This window comes from Crocodylus porosus, unplaced genomic scaffold, assembly GCF_001723895.1.
Source record: "Crocodylus porosus isolate Cpor-Errol unplaced genomic scaffold, CroPor_comp1, whole genome shotgun sequence".
NCBI classification, from domain to species: Eukaryota; Metazoa; Chordata; order Crocodylia; family Crocodylidae; genus Crocodylus; species Crocodylus porosus.
Genome location: NW_017728918.1, coordinates 87656978 through 87668952, shown reverse-complemented (window position 1 = coordinate 87668952; position 11975 = coordinate 87656978). Strand labels below are relative to the sequence as shown.

The 11975-nt window shown below is 45.0% G+C and overlaps 1 protein-coding gene across 4 annotated transcripts in view; it reads right to left on the bottom strand.

The window, feature by feature from the left end:
• LOC109311924 (transmembrane protein FLJ37396) overlaps window positions 1–11975 on the bottom strand; it is a 141498-nt gene that overhangs the window by 67911 nt on the left and 61612 nt on the right. For all 4 annotated transcript variants that reach the window (XM_019537880.1, XM_019537878.1, XM_019537882.1 and 1 more), the window contains exons 21-23: window positions 5871–6026; window positions 4493–4583; window positions 3527–3664 (exon numbers count right to left, since the gene is read on the bottom strand). In XM_019537880.1, coding sequence (XP_019393425.1) covers window positions 3527–3664; window positions 4493–4583; window positions 5871–6026 — 385 coding nt within the window. The remainder of the gene's footprint in view (window positions 1–3526; window positions 3665–4492; window positions 4584–5870; window positions 6027–11975) is intronic.

The following is an 11975-nucleotide window of genomic DNA, read 5'->3' as shown; positions in this document are numbered from 1 at the left end:
GGACCCAAAGCGGTGTGGGGGGGAGGGCGTGGGGCTGGATGCATGGCTCCGTCCCTGCTGGGCCCCATCATTCTTGACAGGCAATTTGCTAGTTCTCTTATATTCTTCCCTAGTTGTTTGTCCAAGCTTCCATTCCTTATGAGATTCCTTTTTGTGATTTAGTTTACTGAAGAGTTCCCTGCTAAGCCAGGCTGGAATTCTGCTACTTGCTAGTCTTCCTGCGCATTGGGATGATTTGTTCCTGCACTCTCAGTAAGGCGTCTTTAAAGTACGGCCAGCTCTCCTGCATTCCTCTCCCTGTCAGTCTGACTTCCCAGGGGATCCTGCCCATGAGAGCCCCACCAGCTCTTCCCTGTTTGTGAGCAGCAGGTCAAGAAGTGTGTGGCCCCTAGTTGGCTGCTCCAGTGCTTGCATCAGGAAGTTCTCCCCAGCGCTCCTGATCCTGGGGGGACACCTGCAGCCAATTGCCAGCCGGGGGATGTCCCTCAGCTGCTGATTGCCAACCAGGGGGTCCAGTGGCAAAATGGAAGTGCTGCCAGCATTTCTTTCCAAAAACTTCCTGAATGGCCTGCACACTGCTGTATTGCCCTCCCAGCAGATTTCAGGATGATTGAAGTCCTCCATGAGAACCAAGGCCCGTGATCACAAACCTTCCACTAGCTGTTTGGAGAATGCCTCATCTACAACATCCTCCTGGTCAGATGGTCTATAGCAGACTTCATAGGAGATGCATAGGGGAGACACGGGGTGGGGGGGCACATGCCCCCTCTGAGATTGGCCCTTGCCGGCTGGGGTGTGGGGCGCAACAGCTGCTTACCCCCAAAAAATGTGGGGGCACCAAGAGAAATGCTGGCAGCACTTCCATTTTGCCACTGGACCCCCTGGTTGGCAATCAGCAGCTGAGGGACATCCCCCGGCTGGCAATTGGCTGCAGGTGCCCCCCCAGGATCAGGAGGCACCAGTCACCCGTGGCAGACCTCCACCCCAACATCACCCTTGTTGCTATCTCTGACCCTAACCCAGAGACTTTCAACAGGTCTATCTCCATTTTCATACTGGAACTCTGAGCAATCATATGGCTCTTCTACGTAATGTGCAACTCCTCTTCTTCTCCCCTGCCTGTCATTCCTGAAGAGTTTGTACCTATCCATGACAGTGCTCCAGTCAGGCAAGCTATCCCACCAAGTCTCTATTATTCCAATCACTTCATAATTCTGCTACTGTGTGAGGACTTTCAATTCTTCCTGCTTGCTTCCCAGACTCCATGAATTCATGTACAGGTACCTAAGGTAACTCGTCGATTGCCCTGATTTCTCAGGAAGAATAAGAATACCACCTCTACTGCCCATTCTTACTTGCTGTTCTTCCAGGTCACCCAGTTCCCCACTTACCTCAGGGCTTTGGTCTCCAACCCCCAGTGAACCTAGTTTAAAGCCCTCCTCATGCTCATCTAGTTTCTCTCCTCTTGAAGGAACTTCATGTACTTCACAAGTTCATACATCAAGATCACATATAACCAAACATGACACAAATAATCTAATCCATAACTGACAAGTAGCCAGCTCTGGCTGAAACACTGGGGGCATAAGTATAGTAAGAAAACCAGGACGGCTGCCCTGGGCAGTGATCCCAGGGTGAGGTACAAACAAAATGGCTGCTAACACAGCTGCATGGTTTTGCCAGTGGCTGCAGCAGCAATTGAAAGTAACTGCTACCCTCCTGTGTGGCAGCCATCTCTGGGTGCCTGGCCATGTAGTTACACCTCTGTGAAGCTCCATGGCTGTGCAACAGCAGGCAGAAATAGTCTGCAACAAGCTGGGACACAATGGATATGTCTAGATGAGACACTTACTGTGCAGTAGCTGGTTACTACTGCACAGTAGCTCATTACTAGTGCGTAGTAGCGTGGCTGGGCATTAGCTATGATGTGATGCTACTGCGCAGTAGGCCTGTGCAAAGAGACTAGTATTCGCTTCGGATTCGGCTGATTCGGGGAACAGTGTTTCAATTCAGTGATTTGAATAACTGTCCCAAGTCACCGGCTCCTACCGGGCAGGAGGGAGATCCCCGCTGCCCCCCACTGCTCCACACTGCATGGGGGGCTCTATCACAAGCTCCCAGAGGCCTCAATGCCTGCTGCAACATCCAGTGAGTGCAGGGCTTTATTTCTTTTCTTATTTTTCTTTCTTTTTTTAAGTGCCAGGATGCCTGGGCCAGGCAGGGTAGCCATTGACCAGGCTGGGAAAGTTGGTGGGGGTTGGGGGGAGCTCAAGGGGGCTGGGGGAGCAGGCAGGGGATGGAGCCTGGCAGAGGTCCCCCCATGGTCCCCTCCCTCCTCCTCAAGCCCCCCCTTCACCCCTCTACTTACCAGCTCTGAGCCCAGGTCCAGCTCCCTGCGCTGGCAAGTGGGGACTGCCGGAATATTCGAATCTTTTAATTAATTCAGAGGCTTCCAATTGATTTGGACCTTTTAATTGGTCTCCCAATTCAATTCAGATTCCAAGGTTTGGCTGCTGAATCGGGCTGAATCTCCTCCGAATTGAATCAGCAACCAAAGCTTCGAACAGCCCTACTGCACAGTAGTAATGAGTTCCTGAACAGTAGTAATGAGGTTGCAACCAGGCAACCATGCCGGGACACTACTGCTTAATAATACTGGTTACTGCGCAGTCATTTAGTGCTTGGCTATGCAAGTATTAAATGACTGCGCAGTAACAACTGTGCAGTGAGCATCTCGTGCAGATGCACCCAATGAGAAAAACTTATCACACTCAGTTCTTTAACTACAGAATGAAAACACTGTCTACCAAGTAAAAATGATGACTGTATATCTCCATGAGGTAGCATTTGACTTTATCTCAGTGTGACATTAGGGAGTCACTTACTTTCTCAGCAGCATCTGTGCAGCTGTTTCCAGAAGACAGGACAATAGAGAAGGGACAGGAGGTGCTGCTACAAGATAAACTATCACCATGCCAGAAGTTCATGGGTTGCAAAGCCAAATTATGATCCTCTCAACCATTCTGGACTTGAGGCACCCCTCAGAAAGTGCCAGCTCTTAGTTTTCACTTGTTTTTTTGAGTACAGAAAAGCAATAAAACCATTTTTCTGTTGCAAAAAACTCAGAAATACTATACAACAGGTCAGAACAGCCTTAACATTATGGAGTCTTCTTTGAAATCTCTAGTTTTATTTTTGAAGTATGTTTTCTCATCTAACAGCACTAACAGTGCATTTTATCCAGTCATTCTTGCATATCTTCACTTCTACACCCCTCCGTCTCTTTTCTATAGCATTTTTCAGCTGTTCATGGTCTCCTAACTCAATAACATCTGCATTAAATAAATCACTGAAATAAAACCAACTTTTCCTTCATTTTAGTAAAGAACTACTGTACTTATATTTTATGATAGAGTAAAACAAAACTAATAACCAAAAGACCACCAACACCATTAGCAAATACAGTAAAATGACATTAGTTGGCACAAACATGCCTAGACAATTAGGGGAAATAACTGCTGCTCACCTTCAGGTCTGGGGTATATGTAGATTGGGCTACATGACAAAATGAGGCTTGCTGAACAGCAGCTATCAGAGCATTTTTTTGAGTGACTTGACAAGCAAGGACGATCTGCATGTTTTGCACTCCAGATGGGGATAAAAGCTAAAAGAGGGTAAAAAAAATGAAAGTATTCATAGCATACAGGCAGGTTACTTTACCAAGAGAGATCACGCCAATTTTTTCCTCATCTTATCTAAATCTCAAAAGTGACATTAATTGTTCTTTAGGGCTGCACAGTACTATTAATCTAAACACGCTTAAATGTTGATGTCATGTCTCCCAGCTGCATTTACAGATTTATGCTCTTCCAGTAATCTACAAATCTAAGTTCTGAACAACATGGTATGACCCAAGGGATGCTATCAAGCAACAGCTAGGAGGTTGCTTGTTTTCTCTTTTGTTTTTGGAATGGCTTAATAGTTTGCCACCTTGTTGCTGAGCATGGGTTCTGCTGATGAGGCTCTGAGGAGAGATTTGAAGGCTAAGAAGTTTCTGGGCATAACACTACCAAATTAAAGGTTACCAATGGAGCACATAAAGGAAAGAGATTTATTTTTTTCGCTAAGAAAAACCTTGCTTTGTGCTCCAGAAAAAAAATAAAAGGCCAAATCCTCACTTATTTAGTCCCTTTCCAGGCAAAACTCCATTAATAATTTTCTCCCAAAAAGATTTTAGGGATTTGGCCCACAATTTCACGCAGAGGAGTTGACTGAGATTTATCTGGTTAGTGTTGAAAAATAAATAAAAGCTTGCTGTTACACATAGAAACATGCACAAAATGATCAATTTTATAAGAGGAACATAAAGCACCTAGCACAATGAAACCCAGGCTAGATAAGGCCTTTATGTGCTACTGCAATATAAATGTTAAACAACAACATGCTCTACATTATTTTTTTCCTGCTTGAAATTTAAAAAAAATCTGCTCACCTGAATAACACTATCTCTTGTTTGGAAGCTAAACCTTCCAATTTGATTGTCAATCTCCTGGATACTTAACATTAAACTAGATGGAATATATCTGAAAGAAAAGCAAAAATCATCCATGAAAGCAGAGAACACGTCAAAGAAGCCAGACTGAAGGATAAGAAGATAAAACCAGAATTGCTGTGTTTTCTGTCTCTTTCCCCCTTTATATTTGGATTTTGCACAGGAATGAATTAACCTTTCTTCTTGAATCAGGAGTTTTTAAGACATTAAAGATTTAAGGAATATTCAAGAAAGAAAGAAAATATTCTGTAACATATGCAGCTGAACTTGTGGAAAATCAATAGTTCTTCATAGGCAAGCAAAAGGTTGGCTTAAACAAGAGATTAAAAAAATCTACTTGTCCAATTTGATCAAGTATTATTTAAAATATTGGTTCCTGACCTTTTGGGGAATGTGGGCTGTCTACCAGACTGTGACATCAGCCATCCCAGACAGTGCCTGGCACTATCCACAAAATTCAATTAACCTGAAATGAAGATTCAGCTGGTTGCTTTTGTAAGATTTGTTTGGGGCTGGTCAGCCTTCCACATGGCTTGGAAGGGGATGTGAATAGTGGCTTATTGTTCAGAAAAGAAGGGGACTCTTAAGTTTGTACCCAGATACCAATGATTGGGAAGGAGGGATAAAAAGCACCCTTGCACTCTTTCTAGTAAGAAAATTGGACTTTCCTATATTATTTCTATCTCCCCCCATGGTCCCCTCCCCCACCACCCTCAATCTGTTTTTAAAAATATTTTATTTACCAACTTTTTAAAGGTGAAGCCAAATCAATTATAAAATTTTCAGGGCCAGACTGTTCCTAGTACCTGCCCACTTGTCAAAGGGAAAGAAAGGCAGTGCATAAGCAGCATCCTCCCATGCAGCAGCTAGGTTTGACTGAAGCTAGGAAGTGAAGCTGTTACTCAGTGCATAGCAGGAAGGTGAGTTTTCTGCCATTTGTAGTCCTGCATATGCAAATCTTGGATCAAGGAGTAACTGTTTTTCAAGGTCCCAGTTCTCTGTTTGTCTGTCCCTCTTTGCTACAGTTGTCCTGGATTTGAGAGATCCCTCAGTTTAGTTCTGATGTCACGCATGTTGCGCACAGATTTGGTATTCTCCCACTTTTGTTCTTGAACATCTTCACATTAGGATTTACTTATGAAACTATGTTTATATTTTAAAAGATTATTTAAAGCTCAAACATTGTACAATTTTCTTTCTTAAGTTCCTACATGACTGATTTGCATCTGTCCCTGTATTTGGACCTTAGCAGGCTGAGAGGTACGTTGGGTCATGATCTAGCTAGAAACACTTTGTCCCCTGAAATGTTGTGGTTTACCTGTCCACAGTACTGTCATCTTCCAGGAGAGCTGTAATGAACACTGGTGGGGGCTGGTCTGCTTTCTCCTTGTGAGATGCAAATTCAAAATGCACTGGCCTCAAGTGCAAATGGAACTCATCGAACCCCATTTCCCTTGCAAATACCTTGTAGAACCTAAAACAGATCGCAGAAGACTGACAGACTGGCATGCGTTTAAAAATGTTGTCTAACGTTGCAAGCAGCGCACGCCTAGGAACATACACCTAGTACATACAATTTTAGTAAAATACTTCCATTAAAATATAACATTTCTTAGCACCTTCCGCTGTCATTATACATATACACATGCATATACACACACACATTTTGGACCTTGACAACCACTATCTACAAAGTAGAGGCAAAGGGAAATTTCAGCACCAAAAACAAAAGGCAAAGGAGGTTTCTTACACAAACTAATCTTGTACAGTGTACTGTTGTGCTAGTGCAGTCAAGGACAGTGATATATATTGACCTGTGTGGGAGTGTGCTACAAAGGGAAACAGAAGGAAGGAGAAAGAAAAGGGAAGGAGAAAGAATGTGCCAGGAGAAAGAAAAGGTGGATAAAAAGAGATTTTAAAAAGAGTAATATGTAAAGGAAGAAAAAAAACACACAGAAGAGAAGCAAATTTAGACTCTATCTGCTCTTCCTGCGCTATCTTCTCAAATGATATTCTTGTAACTGGATTGTCTCAACACATGCACTACAGGTTACTAAAGAACAAACACCACAAGGCAATGAGCTGTGTGGAACAGCATATACAGCATATGTATTTTTATGGGTTAATGGTTGATGAGTCATCACTAGGGGACTGAGAAGCAAATGAGCAAGGGGTAGTAAACATGGGAGGTCCCCAGAAGTCTGATTAAAGTACAAGTGCACAGTAAAAGAACCAAAAAATCTAGTCGCAATCAGTCCGTTTTGTACTGCAAAGCAAGGAGATGGATTGTTCGCCTTTTTGAAGTTTCAACCCAAACCCCAGCCTTCCACAGCAGATATATTAATGGACTGTGAGCTTTGTTACATCAAAACAAAATTCTAAATTAGCTCCTTAAAAAGTCATGTTCAATAAACTATATCCGCTTACAGTTGTTTTCAATTTACTCAAACAACATCACTTATCTGAAGATGATGTTCTATTTAATGGGCCTATACATGCAACCTAACTCCTTATCTTCCTTCAAAGCTTTTCATAAGATCTCCTTCAGTTGCACAATAATACCAATTCTCTGCTGGCATTTTAGGGATTGCAACATTTCCCATCTCACAGATGTCTAGGGTTTGTTTGTAGTAAACTGAGGAAGTTTCAGGTTAGGGTTTTTCAAACAATTTCCATTAAAACAAGCCTCAGTGGAAACTTGTCTTTGCTCTTTTCTTTTATTTTCTTTGGTGATGGTACCTGATTAACTGAAAAAGTATTTTGGTTTTCAGCTGCTGAAACCCAAGTGTTCTTGGCTTTCTGACAAAAAAGTCTATATTTTCTACAGGGGGGAAGGAAAGAAACCCAACATTTTTTAAATTCTGTCATAGGAACATAGAAAATTGGATTGGAAAGGACCCCTCCCTGGGCCATCAAGTCTAATCTCTACTATTACAGGCAACCTCATACCATGATCCCAGTCTTAAACTGATCAAGCTCCATCATCAGTATTTTGCTTCCACATATACTGAGATGCTGCTTCATACTTTCACTTTTCTGCTGGTTAGAAGCCTCCTTCTTCGTTCCCCAGTTACACTTCTACCAACAGTGTCTTTTAGCCTAAATAGTTCTCCTTCCCATCATGCATTTAAAAGGTAGTACTATTCCCTTTAAACTTTCCTTTTTTCTAGGTAAAACAAGTTAAGCTCTTTTGGTTTGTCTTATAAAAAAATAGATGCTCCATTTTCCTGGATAATCTTCATCCCAGAATATTGGTATTTCATGTGCCAGTTATTTCAATCTCCTTTATCACAGATCGTGAGTAAATCAGTCAGATGGGGATAGTACCTTATTACTTAAGTGACAAAAAACTCCTATTTTCTTTAGAAAATAAGGGAGGGAATGACTCTAGTATTTAAGAACTTAAAATAGATATTGAAGGAAAGAACAATCAGGAAGTAAAAAAAGAACAGGATAAAACCTAACGTGGTTTTATCCAAGGAAGGTTCAAAGCAGTGAGTCTAAAACTCCTATATGACAAGAAAATTGATCTCTTAAGACAAGAGCATTGCAGTGGACCTGATCTATCAAACATACAGCCCACACACTAAATCCAGTCCACACAGCAATCATATACTTAGGGACTAATAGCAAGAATTATAGTTACAAGATGGGTGTTGTACACTGGATGCAACAGAGGAAAAAGGGGACCTGGCTGTGCTGGCTGACTGTGGGATAACCAGTCCACAAAAAAACACTGTAAAGCAGTCAATACAATTCTAAAGCGTACTAGGCAGGTTATATTCAACAGAGACAAGGAAGTGCCAATACCACAGAACAAAGCATTGCAAGACCCCATTTAGAATGCTGCGTGAAGGTTTGAACAGTGATCAGATCAGAATGACGAACTTGAACTGAAATAAATATAAAGAAGAGCCACTAAGAAGGTTAAAGAAACTGAAAACCTTAGGGTGCATGTACGTGAGCACAAAAGCTGCTCCAACACACTGTAATTACAGCACATGGGAGCATGGTAATTAATTACCATGCTCCAGCAGCCTCCTGTGTCTCATCTCCACACTTAAAAATGGTGGCAGAGGCACTTGAACTAAGGCTCATTGAACAAACTTTAGTTCAAGCATCCCCACTGCCATTTAAATGCAGGGATGCTGCTACATGAAATGTAGTGGCACTTTAATCAGAGAAGCTCAGGAGCTGCTCTAATTAAAGCACCGCTCCCCCACTCCCAGAGCATGTGTAAAAGTGCCCTTGTAGTCCTTACAAGAAGGCATTAAAGAAACTTAGTTTAGTTTACCAAAATGAAGGTTGAGAGGGATTATAATACTATTTACAAATACAGTCATGAGGTGGATATCAGGAAAGGGGAGGAGGTATTTAACTTTCAAAACTAAATAACTACAAACTGGTTAAGAGCATGCTTAGATAGACATATTTTTATAATTTTCAAACTATTGTATGAGAACAGCTTTGGAATGGGCTTCCAAGCAAAGCAGTGGAGGCTTGGGAAATCTGTGGAGGGAATTCATAGATTGTAAGGCCAGAAGGGACCTCGGAAGATCATCAGGTCCAGCACCCAGCAGGAAAGATAACTGGGGGTCAAGTGACCCCAGCAAGGTAACTATCTAGTCTCCTCTTGAGGACTTCCAGGGTAAGTGATTGCACCAGCTCTGGAGGGAGCTTATTCCACAGTCTGGACATCCTGACTGTAAAGAAATTTTTCTTAATGTTTAGCCTGAACCGATCTTTCAGGAGTTTGTGGTCATTACTCCTGGTTTTCCCCTTGGGTGTCCTGGTGAACAGTTGTTCACTGAGCCCTTGATGTACTCCCCTAGTGTAGCAGTAAGCTGCTACCAGGCCCCTGCTCAGCCTTCTTTTCCTCAGGCTGAAGAGTCGCAGATCCCTCAGCCTTTTCTTGTATGGCTTGCCTTTTAAGACTGATCATACGGGTGACTCTTCTTTAGACTCTCTCAAGCTTGTCCACATCCTTGTTAAAGTGTGGTGCCCAGAACTGGATGCAGTACTCCAGCTGTGGTCTCACCAGTGTTGAGTAGAGCAGAAAAATCATCTCCTTGGCTTTGCTGGAGATGCATTGATTGATGCATGCCAGAGTATTATTTGCCCTACTGGCTATAGCATCACGCTGCCGGCTCATATTCATACTGTGGTCTATTATTACCCCCAGGTCCCTTTCATTCATGGTGCTAGTCAGTTTGGTGCCACCAAGCCTGTAGATGTGTTGGGGGTTGCTTGTCCCGAGGTGGAGCACTTCGCATTTCTCAAGGTTGACTTCATCAGGTTCCAATCCATCCAACTTGCTAGCCTGTTTAGGTCTGTCTGTAACTGTAGCCTATCTTCAACTGTGACCATGCTTCCCCATAACCTGGTGTTGTCTGCAAACTTGGCCAGTGAGCTCTTCACCCCCACATAGTGGGATGGGGTAGGGAATTCCTGGACCAGTGGTTGGTACATGTCATGCTTCTTTCATCTGTATGCAGTCCCCATGTTGGGGTGAAGAGGTAACTTCAGGCGCTGATGTGCAGCTCCGCACTCTAACTCATAATGCTTCAGTGTCCCCCTGACCCAACAGACATTTATTGTTAGGTCAGGAGGATGGGAGATCAAGCTCCATTTTGGAGCTGATCCAGGAGGAACTGCCTGTCTGCAACCTCTCATCCCTAGCCTGCCCCTCCCCCAGCTCGCATGCTGCCTGCAGGATGGGAGTGGGGAGAAGGGGAGGGAGGGACCTCCAGGCTGGGATTTCCCCAGCCTGAGCTGGAATGGGGGAGGGCGCATAGATTGGAGCCCCACCTAAGGCAGGGGACTTCAATCCGCATGCCCCTCCACTCCAGCTCAGGCTGGACAAATCCCAGCCTGGAGCTCCTTCTGCTTCCTTTCTCCCTCTCCTTTCCTGCAGATAGCACCAGGGTGGGGCTGGGCTACATCAGCCCATGCCTGATCAGCACAGAGACAGACAGAAGTTAATGAAGGTACTCCACTTTGGAGCACCTTCATCTGAACCCTCATACATATGGGTTAATTTGTTGCACAAGAGGGCACTTTTAAAGTGCTCTACAGCTGTGCACGTCTGTCAAGGCATGGCAGTACAATGCTTTCAAGGGACTGATCACGTAACAAATGTCACTTGTCAGCACCCTTTGTCTCTGTGTGGATAACAGAAATAGTAACATGCTTTAGGATATCAGCTGACCATCCATAGTAAAGCTGAATACGTCATAGTTTTCTGTGGGTTCTTCCCCCTATCCTTTCCCCCTATCCTCCAAAGCAGGAGTGGGCAAAATATGGCCCGTGGGCTGGCTCTGGTGCACCAGGCCATTCTGTCCAGCCCACAGGGCCCCTCTAAAATTTAGATAATTATTACCTGCTGGTGGCTGCCTGTCTGCAAGCTGACAAGGAGCCAGCAGCATAAGCCAACAGCTGCAGCAGCAAGCAGCTTGGGCTCTGGTTGCAATGCAACCAACTCAACTCCAACCTGCCCACCTTGCCCCACTCTGCTCACACCCCACAAAAGCTTCTGGAAACTGGAAGCTTCTGACTAACAGAGATTTCTGTCATAACAACCCTGTAGCTATTCCCCTGTGGTTTGTCCAAGAATTGAAATTCAGGTAAGAACAGGCCGGGGGGAGGGAGGTGGGGAACCACCAGCAATCACCTCACTCTGTGGGGCTTGCAGGACTCTGGCTCTGTGCTTCCATGTGCCACTCCTGGCTAGACTGTCAGGAGCACCGCATGGAGTCACAGAGCTGACCCAACCTGATGGCGCAGGACTTCCCATCGCTCTGGCACTCCAGTGTGCCACCGGGCATGCCCAGGGCAACTCCATGCCACATTGCATGGATCCTGACCATACAGCTGGGATTTGCATGCTGCCAGGAGGGGACAGGCTGGGCCAAGCTGGCTCCCTGCTGCGCCGCATGGGTCCCGAACATGCAGCCAGGAACTGCGTGCTGCTGGAACAGGATGGGATGGGCCTGGCTGAGCTGGCTCCATGCTGAGCTGTGCAAGTCCTGACTTTGCAGCCAGAAAGTGCATGCTGCAGTCAGGCTGGGCCGGCTCTGTGCCATGCCATGCAGGTCCTGACCTTGCAGCTGGGAACTGCATGCTGCAGCTGCAGTGGGCCAGGCTAGGCTGGCTCTGTGAAGCGCCATGCTGCTCCTGGCCTTGCAGCCAGAACAGCTCTGTGCCAGGAAGGGCCAGGCTGGCCCTATGCTGCCACCATATGGGTCCTGGACTTGCAGCTGGGAACTGAGCACTGCAGCTAGGACATGCCAGAAGAGGCTGGCTCCCAACCTCCCTCCATAACCCAACACACACCCTCTCAGACCCCCCACATGTGCTTCCACCCCCAACCATAACACCATGTATACACAAACACACACACACACACACACACACACACACACAC